Genomic DNA, 14379 nt, shown 5'->3' on the forward strand with positions numbered 1-14379 from the left:
AACTGCATTATATGTCAGATTAGATGGTGCCTCAGTAAATGCAGCACGGGGAGAGGAAGGGATTACAGGAAAAGATTGTCTGGATTTGGGGGGATTGGAGGATATTTCCAAGATGTGGATGGGTGAATCTGTTGATTATATTTTAATATTTCTATAATTGTTTTAACTGTTCTTTTGTTTCAAAAATTGCGAGATATCTGCAATTTCTCCTGGATTGTGCATTCTTCCTGCCTCCCTACTATCATTTACTTTATTGATCATACTGATGTTTGCTTGGTCAGAAATGTCCCACGCGAACAAATCTTGCCAATAAAACCTTGCGGTAGATTCGCCATCCTACATTGGAAAAGTTTTGAAGGCACACAATAACAACAACAATGAACGTCTGGCTGATGTGACAGATATTTTCTTCCCTCTTTCTAATGCTTATTACTCATCATCTTACTTAATGGGTCTACTCAAGAAAGTAACTGGATTTAAGCTTAACATACAAACTACTCAATGTGTAAACTAGATGTTGAGTGATGAAAAGAACACATGTCCTATGAACAGTCCCTTTGACATAACCCATAGTTACAGTGTGTCCATCGTATCCGCTGAGGTCTGATTCCAGGACTTCCTATGGATACTAAAATAAAATATCAGATGGCAAAGTGAAATGGCAAAATCTAGGTTTCCTTTCTGGTTTTCTTTTGAGTATTTTCCAATCTTGGATGGTTGAATCCATGAGTATAGATGAGGGCTGCCTGTAGGGCTGCCAAGACTTGTGAGACTATGAGCAAAAGGTACATTGAAAAAAATTCTGGTGGAAAGAATGAAGGAAAAAAGAAAGAAAGAAAGAAAGAAAAAGAAAGAAAGAGAATGAGGATGAAGGAGGGAAGCAAGCAAGCAAGCAAGGAAGGGAAGTTGTTTGACCTCTCTGACCCTGGAGGGATTCTGAGTTTAGTTGCTCACCAGGGAGAAATTTCTCCCTCCCTCCCTCTCTCTCTCTCAATCCCCCTTTCAATCTCTCTCTCTCTCTTTCCCCCTCCCTTCCTCAGAGGGGAAGCCACCTCGTTAGACAGAGCCGCTAATCATCTGGCGTCCAGGGTGATTATCTGAGATGGGTCACATGATTCCAGGCCCAGCTGCCTCCCCCTGCCTGGACCAGCTTGGCCAATCTCACTCGATCAGAGAATCCAACTCGGACAAACGAGAGAGACCTCAGCAAAGAGCACCAGAGCAGCCCTGGCCGCACAGCCGCCAGACAGAGACTTGCCCATCCTACTTTTGCCTGATGTCCAGGTCTTTGACTTTGACCCAGTAGCCCAGTCCCCTACCAGAGCAACCTTGGTGTCCCAGTTCGCCTCTCAGGCTTCCCCATCCAGCCCTCCGCCTGACCAAGAGGTCTTGACTTTCACTGCACTGCTGTCTCATTTCACTTAGTGCTTAGGCAGCCAGTCCAGCTTTTTCCGCCACTCTCTCCTAACTCCCTCACTGGAAAAACTTGGGGGATCTTCAAATCCCCAAACATCTCACAGAATCCATCTTTCATTGCCAAGATACCCCTTGAAGGCCCATTTTCCAATGACTTCTGGAGGCCTGGCTGCCTCATCCCTTCCCTCCACCCCAGAAGAACCCCCTCCCGTCCGGGGCACCCGCCTGCCTCGTCCTTTTCTCCGCAGCCTCCGGACCCTCTTCGAAATCTTGGATGACCAACGAAGCGGGACTGTCCACATCTCTGAAATTGAGAGCCGGTGGGGACGAAGGGACTCCGGTGTGACCCCGCAAGGAGACAAAGAGAGATGCCAGCTCCCATCCGGGGTGCTACAAGCCCTCCAGCAGGTGGCAGAGCCCTGCGGGGGGTATTTAAGCTTCCCCCGCCTGGTGGCGGGGTTGAGAATTGCCCTCCTTCGGGCTGAAGAAGAGGAGGAAGAAGCGGAGAAGGCCACCGGAGAAGGGACCAGAGGTGGGCAGACCGAAAGGGGACGCAGTACCTCACAGTCCATGAAGAACCTGAGTCGGATACGTAAGTGAGACATGAAAAGGCCCAGTTGGGTGATAGGGATTTTGGGGATGAATCCAAACCAAGTTCCTTGGTTTTCTGGTAAAGAGGGTTGAATGAGTTGGAATACATAAGGTTGGGTACTGGAATATTTTTATCATTTCCAAAAGAAGAGGGATCTGGTGTATACCTCACAGGTCCTTCATGGTGGTGGCTCCCATCCTATGGGCTTTCCTTCTAGAGAAGCTGGAATGACTTCCTCCATGGTATCCTTCGAGTGGCCAGTGGAGGCTGTCTTGTTACAGTAGGAAATACTATTTAAGCAGGAAAAACTTTTCATAGTCTGCTGTACCGTTTTATGTATTTGATTATGGACTGTTAAAATATTTTTATTGCACTATGTAAAAAATAACTTCTGGTCCAGATTTGAAAGTATTATTTCCTGCTAAACTGTGTGGTACATACTTTGAAAGTACTTCTACTCCTGAAACTTCATTTTTGTGGCTGAAACAAATTAGGCTGAATTGGTTGAGACGCTATGACAGTGTTTCTCAACCTTTCTAATTCTGTGGCCCCTTAATACAGTTCCTCGTGTTTTGGTGACCCCCAAACATAAAATTGTTGTCATTGTTACTTCATAACTGTAATTTTGCTACTGTTATGAATCGTAATGTAAGTATCTGATATGCAGGACATATTCTCATTCACTGGACCAAATTTGGCACAAATATCCAATACGTTCACTTTTGAATACTGCTGGGGTTTGGGTGGGGGGGGGGGGTGATTTTGTCATTTGAGAGTTGTAGTTGCTGGGATTTTTAATTCACCTACAATCAAAGAGTATTCTGAACTCCACCAATGATGGAATTGAACCAAACTTGACACACAGAACTCCCATGATCAACAGAAAATACTGGAAAGGCTTGGCAGGCATTGACCTTGAGTTTTGGAGTTGTAGTTCACCTACATCCAGAGAGCACTGTGGACTCAAACTATGATGGATTTGGACCAAACTTGGTACAGAATACTCAATATGCTCAAATGGGAATACTTGTGGAGTTTGGGGAAGATAGACTTTGACATTTGGGAGTTGTAATTGATGGGATTTATGGCTCACCCACACTCAAGGAACATTCTGAACTTCACCAATGATAGAATTGGGCCAAACTTCCCATAAAGAACCCCCATGACCAACAGAAAATACTGTTTTCTGATGGTCTTTGGCGACCCCTCTGACACCCCCTTGTGACCCCAGGTCGAGAAACACTGCTCTATGAGCTATTCATTGAAAAACTATAGCAAAATGTGCTGCAGGATGTTCCACAAAAAAGGTTTTTGCAGTTTAATAAACCTTTTCCATGTTTTTATGATAGATCCAATTAGGAAATGGCATCTTGTTACATAGTGTTATAGTTGTTGTGTGGCTTCAAATAGTTACCAACTTATGTCATTGTCATCCTTAAGGCAGACCTCATCACAGTGTTTTCGCATTGGACTATAACTTTAGGAACCAGGGTTCAATTCCCCAACTGAACAAGGAAATCCAGTCCCAGAAAACTCAGTGGTAGGGTTGCCTTTGGGTCAACATAATAATAAATAATAATAAACTTTATTTCTATTCCGCCCTATCTCCCCTAGGGCACTGAGGCCATGAGCTGGAAATGGCCTGAAGGCACACAACAACAAAAAAGATATATCACTGGATTTTCTTGGCAACTTTTCCATTGCCTTCCACTGAGTCTGAGTGTGTGCGACTTGCCCAAGACCACCCAATGGGTTTCAATGCCAGAACTGGGATTTCAACTCTGGTTACCTGGAGTTCTAGTCCAACACTCCAACCTCTATACTTTTGGCTCACTACATAGTAATGCTACAAATAGTTTAATTATTTTCACTTTGTATATACTTTAAATGTGAGTTTTTCTTCAGTCTTTTTGTTAGATGCCTTGAGTTCCAAGGCGGAGGAAAAGTTGGGAAATATTATATTTGGGAGTGAGTGTATGTGCTTTCAAGTTGACTTATAATGGTCCCATGACTTTCTTAGGCAAGGAAGACTCAGAAGTGGTGTGCCATTTCCATCCTCTGAATATAGACTCCAGCCCCTGGCCTTTGTCGGTACTAACCAGGGTTGACCTGACTTTGCTTCCAAGATCAGAAGGATCTGGTGCTTTTAGGGAATTTAGGCCATTAAAATATAACATACATACTAGTAAAGGTTTCCCTCTTGACATTAAGTCTAGTTGAGTCTGACTCTGGGGGTGATACTCATCTCCATTACTAAGCTGAAGAACTGGTGTTGTCCATAGATGCACCCTGGGTCATGTGGCCAGCATGATTGCATGGAGCGCTGTTACCTTCCCGTGGAAGCTGTACCTATTAATCTACTCACATTTGCACATTTTCGAAGTGCTCAGTTGGCAGAAGCTGGGGCTAGCAACGGGAGGTCACCCTGTCCCGTAGATTCAAACCACTGACCTTCTGTTCAGCAAGTTCTGTAGCTAAGCGGTTTAACCCGCTGTGCAACCATGGCCCCATACTAAATGGCCACAATCTAGGGATGTAGTAACACACCTGGTGTCTCCAGGTGTTATGGGACAACATACCCCCAGGACAGCTAGACAGCGGGGTCAGAGACAATGCGATCTGTGAGACAACAATTTCCAAAGTACCCCAAGCCAAGGAAACCAACTACAATAGATTTTCTACAACAGTCAGGTCCTGGGCCAAATGGATCCCTCCCTATTATGTGATCCTACGATTGCTGGGTTCTCTGGGAAACGACTGAACGAATGAACAAGAACAACAACAACAACAAAGTGACCCTATCAGAGTGTGTGACTTGTCTGGGGTCATCTGGTGTGTTTCCATGGCTAAGTAGGGAGTTGAACCCTAGTCTCCTGAGATGTAGTCCAATACTATATGCCAGTGTTTCTCGAAATGTTCTCCTCCAGGAGCACAGTTTGGACTTCAGCTCCCAGAAATCCCAGCCAGCTTATCAACTGTTAGGAATTGTGGGAGTTGAAGTCCAAAATATCTGGGGAACACAGTTTGAGAATCCCTGTTATATGTCATGCTGGTGGCCAGGTTGAAAACTGAACAAGTACCCTGTACATTTAATTGTTAAGTAAGAGAGATAATTACACCGTGTTGCTTGTCAGCAACACCTAATGAGAGTCATTCCTAGCTTTTCCTCTGGTCAGCCTAGTTATAAACCATATTTTTGGGCAAGTGCTCTCCCCTGACAGTGCTCTCGAGAAAGAATCATAAACACAGAAATTGCAGAACAGAATTGTGACAAAAACATAAACATGTTGTTGTTTATTTGTTCAGTCGCTTCCAATTCTTCATGATGTCATGGACCAGCCCTTCAAGGTCAAACCAGTCACTTCAAGGATACCATCCATCCATCTTGCCCTTAGTCGACCCCTCTTCCTTTTTCTTTCCATTTTCCTCAGCATCCTTCTCTTCTCAAAGGTATCCTGTCTTCTCATTATGTGGCCAAAGTACTTCATCTTTGCCTCTAATATCCTTCCCTTCAATGAACAGTCGGGCTTTATTTCCTGGAGTATAGACTGGTTTGATCTTCTCGCGGTCCAAGGTACTCTCCAACACCACAGTTCAAAAGCGTCTATCTTCCTTTGCTTAACCATCCTTATGGTCCAGCTCCTGCATCCATAGGTTACTACGGGGAATACCATTGCTTTAACTATGTGGATCTTCATTGCTAGTGTGATGTTTCTCGAGATTGGCCGTTGCTCTCCTCCCAAGAATTAAACGTTTTCCGATTTCTTGGCTGCAGTCTGCGTCTGCAGTAATCTTCACACCTAGAAAGACAAAGTCTGTCACTGCCGCCACCTTTTCTCCCTCTATTTGCCAATTATCAATCAGTCCATTAAAAACCAACCAAATCCATAAATAGAATCATACTCTAGCCAGTGTGAAAACCATTTAAAAGCCAGCCACTAAAACCGTTTTAAAAAGGTCATTTTAATCAGCCAATAATTGAAAGGATCTCAGAATGTGTTTCAGAGAAAGTGACTTGAAACAGAGGCATTTTCACTTCTCAACAGGAAGGAAAGTGTTCAGTCTTATGACATGACAGAAGGGGGGCTGGGGTTGGAGGGGGGCAACATTAGAAAAAGGAAAAAAATGAGAAGATCAAGAACCAAGCTTCCAGGACTGATGAATACCCATCCTTTGTCTGTTCTGTTAATGTACTCTCCCTCTCTTTTCCCTCCCCCTTCCAGGCCTGGAGGGAGCTCAGTCGGGGCACCATACGGCCAGGGGTTTAGCACTCCTGATCCTGTCTCCCCAGCCATAGAGACGACCAATCCTCTTACCCAACCGCTCTCATCCAAGTCCCCCCCTCTGTAAGGAGCTTTGGTTAATGGGGCAAGCCTCCGACAGAGCATGGAGGTGGGGGGGCTGGATTAGATAGCCATAGAAGTCACCGCCCTGGGCCCACACATCCCCTCCACTCTGCTTATGCCCTCAATCTCACTGCAGAAAAACAAGACAGGCATCCATTTATATCCTTCACTTTCTCTGTAAGAAGCATACCCATCAAGAAAGGGAATTTCTTTTCTTAAAGGTGTATTTTCCCTTCCCTTTGGCACAGAATCAAAGAGTTGGAAGACACCACAAAGGCCATCCAGACCACTACACAATCAAACAACCTGAATTTTTCTTTTAATTCAGGATATTTGAGAGCATGATTTGGATAGGACTTCAGGACTGCCTTTGCAAGAATACGGCCTCAGTGTATATTGCGGTCTCTTCTTTAGAGGTTTCTAAACAGAGGCTGGGCCCTGCTTTTCCAGTGGCGATAGCTAATGTAAACATGGCCAGGCTGTAAACAAGGTCCACATGTCAGACTACACAGAGAAGCCACTGAATCACAGAATCATAGAATCAAAGAGTTGGAAGAGACCTCATGGGCCATCCAGCCCAACCCCCTGCCAAGAAGCAGGAATATTGCATTCAAATCACCCCTGACAGATGGCCATCCAGCCTCTGTTTAAACGCTTCCAAGGAAGGAGCCTCCACCACACTCCGGGGCAGAGAGTTTCATTGCTGAACGGCTCTCACAGTCAGGAAGTTCTTCCTCATGTTCTGATGGAATCTCCTCTCTTGTAGTTTGAAGCCATTGTTCCGCGTCCTAGTCTCCAGGGAAGCAGAAAACAAGCTTGCTCCCTCCTCCCTGTGGCTTCCTCTCACATATTTATACATGGCTATCATATCGCCTCTCAGCCTTCTCTTCTTCAGGCTAAACATGCCCAGCTCCTTAAGACGCTCCTCATAGGGCTTGTTCTCCAGACCCTTGATCATTTTAGTCATCCTGCTCTGGACACATTCTGAAATCCAGAAGCATGTGGTCAATTTCAACAAAAAGGAGGAAACCATGAAAATGAACAAAATCTGACTACCAGTATTTTAAAATTCTAAAATCAGGAGAGTAAATAAAGAACAACACTCAGAAAACAGGGGAATTCCAGACAGGAAACAATCAATGCCAGCTAACACCTCCCAACAGAGGATTCCGCCAGACAGTAAGCAGCCAGGCTTTGAAGCTGCAAGGCCATTCAATGCTAATCAAGGTGGCCAATTGCAACATTCACACTTGCCTCAAATAGACAAGAGTTCTTTCTCCCACCCTGGACATTATTCCACAGATATATAAACTCCACTTGCCAAGTTTCCAACAGACCTCAAAACCTCTGAGGATGCCTGCCATAGATGTGGGTGAAATGTCAGGAGAGAATGCTTCTGGAACAAGGCCATACAGCCTGGAAAACACACAACCCAGAGACTGGGTGGTTATTTATTGGGCATTATTGGATTCTTCATTCTTGCAGGACAGTGGCCCTTAGGGTCTCTTCAAGCCCCACAAGGCCCCTTCTACACTGCCATATAACCCAGGGCTCTTCCACATAGCCATATAACCCAGAATATCAAGGCAGAATCCATGAGGTAGGCTGAGCTCCCATCTGTCAGCTCCAGCTTCCCAGGCAGAGACATGAGAGAAGCCTCCCACAGGATGGTAAAACATCTAGGCATCCCCTGGGCAACTTCCCTGTAAACGGCCAATTCTCTCACACAAGAAGCGACTTGCAGTTGCTCAAGTCGCTTCTGGCATGATAAAAAAAAATCCAATACAGGGAAAATTGGGAAAAGAATCACAGCATTAAATATCAGTTCAGTTACCTTATAGAAAGACACACCTGAATTTGTTTATCTTCAGGATTTCTCACATTCCTTGTTAGCCCTTACTAGATTAACACAATTGGATTTACCTTGAAGTTAATACAATAACTGATTAAATGGGTTTGCTGTAGTTGGGATGAAACATCAAGATCCTGGACATTTAATTCAGTTCCATTGTGTTCCATATATGGATTTTTAGGAATGTATCACTGCATACAAAGCACAAATCATGAAATGAACATAAGTGGAAAAGCATTATATAACTGTCAATAGATTTAAAATCATCATGTGTCTACGTACACGCCAATAGATATATGAATTGATAGACAAGTAGATACAGAGGGAAATAATAAGCTGGAAAAAAACACAAGCAGCCACTTGGAAAGTTTATTTGATACTTTGAAGGCTATCTAATGTATTAATTAGTTGCATTTGTATATTTATTTTAAACTAGCTTGAAGACCCAGCAGTGCCCAGGTAATTTGAAAAGGGCATTTGACAGCTGGGTTATTTGTCAGTTGGGTTCAGTGCTCTCTGGATAAGGGTGAACTACAACTTCCATATGCCATAGTCACTCACTCTCAACCCCCATTTGTATGTGCAGTTGGTCATGCTGGGTCTGTGTGCGAAGTTTGGTCGAGATCCGTTGATGGCTGGGTTCAGGGCTCTCTGGATAAGGGTGAACTACAATTCTCATATGCCATGGTCACTCACTCTCAACCCCCACCTGTATGTGCAGTTGGTCATGTTGGGTCTGTGTGCGAAGATTGGTCGAGATCCATCGTTGGCCGGATTCAGGGCTCTCTGGATAAGGGTGAACTACAACTCCCATATGCCAAGGTCACTCACTCTCAACCCCTGCCTGTATGTGCAATTGGTCATGCTGTGTCTGTGTTCGAAGTTTGTTCAAGATCCATCATTGGCTGGGTTCAGAACTCTCTGGATAAGGCTGAACTACAACTCCCATATGCCAAGGACAAATATTATTTTTATCTCACATTTACTCAGATCTCAAGGTGTCATATAAAATAGGTTGAGCATTATCTGGGAATTTAAAAAAAAATCCACATGGGTATTTTTTTTTCATGTCAGGAGCAACTTGAGAAACTTGCAGGTTGCTTCTGGTGTGAGAGAATTGACCATCTGCAAGGCTATTGCCCAGGGGAGACCCAGATGTTTTGATGTTATACCATCCTTGTGGAAAACTTCTCTCATGTCCCTGCATGGAGCTGACAGAGGGAGCTCACCTGCACTCTCCCCAGATTTGAAGCTCCAACCTGTCAGTCTTCAGTCCTGCAAAGGTTTAACCCACTGCGCCACCGGGGGCTCCTGTCCACATGGTTGACGGACACCTTTATTTTCTGATGGTTCAATGTACACAAACTATGTTTCATGCACAATATTATGGAAAATACGAGTTATACTTACTTGCCACAATTCCATTCTATTATAATAATAAATCCTGAGAGGGAAATGTACAATTATTGGCCAGAGAGCTCTAGTGCTTCCCCAAACTACAAATCCTAGGAATGCACAGAATGCAACCATAGCAGTTAAAGTGGAACCATAGTGCCATAATGGTGCAGTCTGAAGGGACCTATGCTCTTACTTGACCAGCATCCAATGCTGTCATTTGTTTTCAGAGGCATCTTCTCTGAGCCCAAGCAGAGTGGACTATCTCCCCTCCTTCCTTCTATCCCCTGTTTCCTCCTAAACATTAAGGACCTGCTCCAGAAGGCTAGGGAATGTGGCAAAAACATGCATTTGGAGAGAAAAAGAGCTGAGGGGGGAGCTGGATGAACATATTGATGCTACCATGAACATCACAGTGCATTTAGGTCACTGACAGCTATTTGTAGGGGGTGGAGAAATGAGGACATGAGATAAAGTCTGCTATATAAGAAGGAGGGCTTAAATCCCTTAAAGGCACCCGATCATGTTTAATCATGGAAGCTAAGTAGGGTTGGTCCTGGTTAGTACTTGGATGGGAGACCGCCTGTGAATAACGTTGTGCTGTAGGCTACATTTCCAATTATTTCATTTATTATTTTGCTTTATTATTACTCTTATTACATTTATTATTTTACTATGTTTATTATTATTATTGCATTTATTATTTTTATTTATTATTACTGTTATTATTACATTACATTATTACATTTATTATCATATCATTTATTACTGTTAATATCACCTCTCAACAAAAGTTTGCTCCAGGCACTGTCAGGCCATCAAGGTGGTCAGTTGAAACATTCACACCTAGCTCCAGCAGACAAGAGTCCTTTCTCCCACCCTGGTCATTCCACAGATATATAAACCCTTTTTCCTAGTTCTAACAGACCTCACTACCTCTGAGGATGCTTGCCATAGATGCAGGCGAAACGTCAGGAGAGAATGCCTCTAGAACATGGCCATATAGCCCGAAAAAGCCTACAACAACCCATTATTACATTTATTATTTTACTCTATTTATTATTATTACATTTATTATTTTATTCTATTTATTATTGTTATTACATTTATTATTTTACTCTATTATTATTATCCATACGTTTTTAAAACAGAGGCTAGATGGCCATCTGTCTGGAATGCTTTGATTACGTACTCCTGTATGGCAGGGGATTGGACTGGATGACCCTTGTGGTCTCTTCCAACTCTGTAATTCTAAGTTGCAAAGCAACTTGCAGGCATATACATACACATATATGTATGTATTTATTTATCACACTTATATTCCGCCCTTTTCAGCCCGAAGACTGAAATACATTCTATATATATTTCAGATTTCAATATTAATGTCAAAAATACATAGTATGATTTTACATAGGATCTGTGCTACATTAGAACAGTCAAGACAAATATCACTTAAGTAAAATAAACATTAAATATTAAATAACCAGAAAAATAATATAAGTTGTAAACACTAAACTAATCTGGAAATCTGCTCAAGAAAATCCCACATTTTCTGCTTTGAATTGGAATATATGACAGTGTGGACTCAGATAACCCAGTTCAAAACAGATATTGTGGGATTTTCATCCATGATATTCAGGGTTATATAGCTGTGTGGAAGGACCCTGGATTATAAATTGCATTTCCTAATTGGCTCTATCATAGAACCATGGAAAACGTTTATTAAACTTCAGAAACTTTGTTTTGTGGGACATCGTGCAGCATAGAATCATAGAATCAAAGAGTTGGAAGAGACCTCATGGGCCATCCAGTCCAACCCCCTGCCAAGAAGCAGGAATATTGCATTCAAATCACCCCTGACAGATGGCCATCCAGCCTCTGTTTAAAAGCTTCCAAAGAAGGAGCCTCCACCACACTCTGAGGCAGAGAGTTCCACTGCTGAACGGCTCTCACAGTCAGGAAGTTCTTCCTCGTGTTCAGATGGAATCTCCTCTCTTGTAGTTTGAAGCCATTGTTCCGCATCCTAGTCTCCAAGCACATTTTGCTATAGTTATTTTCATAGAGTTTCAACCAAATTCAACATAGTTTGTGGAAGCCACAAAAACAACCAAGTATAACAATGACTTTCAAAGTAAGTACCACACAATTAAACAGGAATTAAGACTTTCAAACTAGGAACAGAAAATTATTGTTATTGTTATTTTATTATTGTTTGATTGTATTTTCCTACATGGCAGACGGTCAGACTGGATGGGTCTTGTAATGTCTTCCAATTCTATGATTCTATGATTATAGTTATTTATATCCTGCTTTTATCTTGACTGAGACACAAAGCAGAGATTGAGACACAAAGCAGCTTATAGCCTGAACTTTCCAAAGGTGTATCCAAGGTGCTGAACTTCTTGTGCGATTCATTCCTTTGGATACTTATGGCTGAAATTCCCTCTTCGTCACAGTAATTAAAGTTACAGTATTCTTGACCTACATTTTGTCTGGCTAACCTGTCCTCCTCCATCTCTGGCAGAGAGCACGCCTTGCCCAGGTGTGCTTAAAAAGTCAGCATTAAGCAGGGAGGGGTGGACAGAAGGATATCTTCAGCTTGATCTCTGGTATTAGGAACAAAGTGACTCTCCAGGTGGCAAGCAGGTAAACCCTGATTTCCCTTCTGAGCTCTGTCCATCACACGCAGTTGGGTGCATGCATTTCCTCACCTTCAGGTTTCTGCTATCCATTTTGCAGTTTTATTTGCACAGCAGGCTGGGCATTACTTACTTACTTAGGCGATCCCTAACTGGCCAAGTCGGATAGTCTTCCAGGATCAGTGTACTGGTGGTGAGTCCGTACATGACTGTGGAGCCCCATTCTTGATCTGCATCTTATTCTGCAGTGAGGGCATTGGTTTCCAGGTGGAAGGCGGTCCCGGTCGGGGTTGGCTGGATGCGCCTTCCTCTTGGCATGTTTATCTCTTTCGCCCTTCATTCGTGCCTCTTCAGCACTGCTGGTTACAGCTGACCTCCAACTGGAGGTCTCAAGGGCCAGTGCTTCCCGGTTCTCAGTGTCTATGCCAGAGTTTTTAAGATTGGCTTTGAGTCCATCTTTAAATCTCTTTTCCTGTCCTCCAACATTCCGCTTTCCATTCTTGAGTTTGGAGTAGCGCAACTGCTTTGGGAGACGGTGGTCGGGCATCCGGACAATGTGCTCGGTCCAACGGAGTTGATAGCAGAGGACCATCGCTTCAATGCTGGTGGTCTTTGCTTCTTCCAGTATGCTGACATTTGTCTTCCCAAGAGATTTGCAGGATTTTTCAGAGGCAGCGCTGGTGGAATCATTCCAGGAGTTGCATGTGACATCTGTAGACAGCCCACATTTCGCAGGCATACAGCAGGTTTGGGAGGACAATAGCTTTATAAACAAGCACCTTGGTCTCCCTACGGATGTCCCGGTCCTCAAGCACTCTCTGCTTCATTCAGAAAAATGCTGCACTCGCAGAGCTCAGGTGGTGTTGTATTTTGATGCATATTTGTCAGTGCTTACTTGAGTTTCTCACTTCCCTTTTCAACCCATAACCCACAGAGCTGCCCTCTTATTTGTAAGACCAGTTGTCCCCACCTACTACCTCCTGGCAGTACAGTAGCATTAGTTGTCTCTGCCCTATCCCTTTCTTGAAACACTTGGATCACTCTGTACTGCAGGGTTTTTCAAGACAGGTGGTTGCAGAAATTAGGAGTCAAAAGGGATTCCGTGATTGTTTTTTCATTCTTTGTTTCTCTCGTTAACAGGGTTTTGGGTAAAAGGAGTTTGGGATTTCAATAGGGGATTTTTGAATGTTTGCATTTGCTTACATAGTATTCTCATAAGGAGGTATTGTGGAGACGGGATCTAATTCTAAACATGACATTCATTTATGTTTCATATGCACCTTAGAAATATAGCTGGAAAGTACTTTTATATAGGTTGTCCCCTGACTGTCCCCAGAGTAGGACAGTTGTGTCCTATTCTGGGGTGTGGTGCTTGTCTCCATTTCTAAGCCAAAGAGCCGGCGTTGTCCATAGACACCTCCAAGGTCATGTGGCCGGCATGACTGCATGGAACGCCGTTTTTATATACAACTAGCATATATATGTCGCAGAGGGTCTACTGTCCCCATGCTTTCCCTTCTTTACATTGGGAGGAGTTGGCATCTGTGACTTTTCAGAAACTGCTGGACTATAGTTCCCATCAGTCCTGGATGTTGTGCATGCTACCTGCAGCTAACAATAGCTGGGTCCCAGAATCAGGTTCTTAATGCTTGTTTTGAATGGCTAATGACAGGGCCAGTCTTAATGACCAAAATAATTGTTATACTGTAAAATAATAACTTTGTTCAACATAGTTCTTCTTTGTGTGAGCTCGGGGTCCTTCCACACAGACATATAACACAAAACATCAAGGCAGATAATCCACAATTTGGGAGCTGCCAGTGATGGAGTGGGTTAAACTGCTGAGCTGCTGAACTTGCTGATTGAAAGGTCTCAGGTTTGAATCTGGTGAGCGGTGTGAGCTTCTGCCAAACTAGCAGTTCAAAAACATGCAAATGTGAGTAGATCAATAGGTACCACTCCAGTGGGAAGGTAACAGTGCTCCATGCAGTTATGTTAGCCACACGACCTTGGAGGTGTCTACGGACAACACTGGCTCTTCGGCTTAGAAATGGAGGTGAGCGCCACCTCCCATAGTTGAACATGACTGGACTTAATGTCAAGGGGAAAACCTTTATCTTTACCTTAATCCACAATATC

At 43.5% G+C, this 14379-nt stretch overlaps 1 protein-coding gene across 2 annotated transcripts in view; it reads left to right on the forward strand.

Moving 5' to 3' along the window:
• Positions 1 to 1083: 1083 nt before the first annotated feature.
• The window catches only part of SAPCD1 (suppressor APC domain containing 1), a 34785-nt gene continuing 21489 nt past the window's right edge, over positions 1084 to 14379 (forward strand). The window contains exon 1 of one of the 2 annotated variants that reach the window (XM_060759414.2): positions 1084 to 2008. In XM_060759414.2, coding sequence (XP_060615397.2) covers positions 1567 to 2008 — 442 coding nt within the window. In that variant the 5' untranslated portion in view covers positions 1084 to 1566. The remainder of the gene's footprint in view (positions 2009 to 14379) is intronic. The other variant, XM_060759413.2, reaches the window with a different exon arrangement.

Source organism: Anolis sagrei, chromosome 2 (assembly GCF_037176765.1).
Source record: "Anolis sagrei isolate rAnoSag1 chromosome 2, rAnoSag1.mat, whole genome shotgun sequence".
In the NCBI taxonomy this organism is placed as follows: Eukaryota; Metazoa; Chordata; class Lepidosauria; order Squamata; family Dactyloidae; genus Anolis; species Anolis sagrei.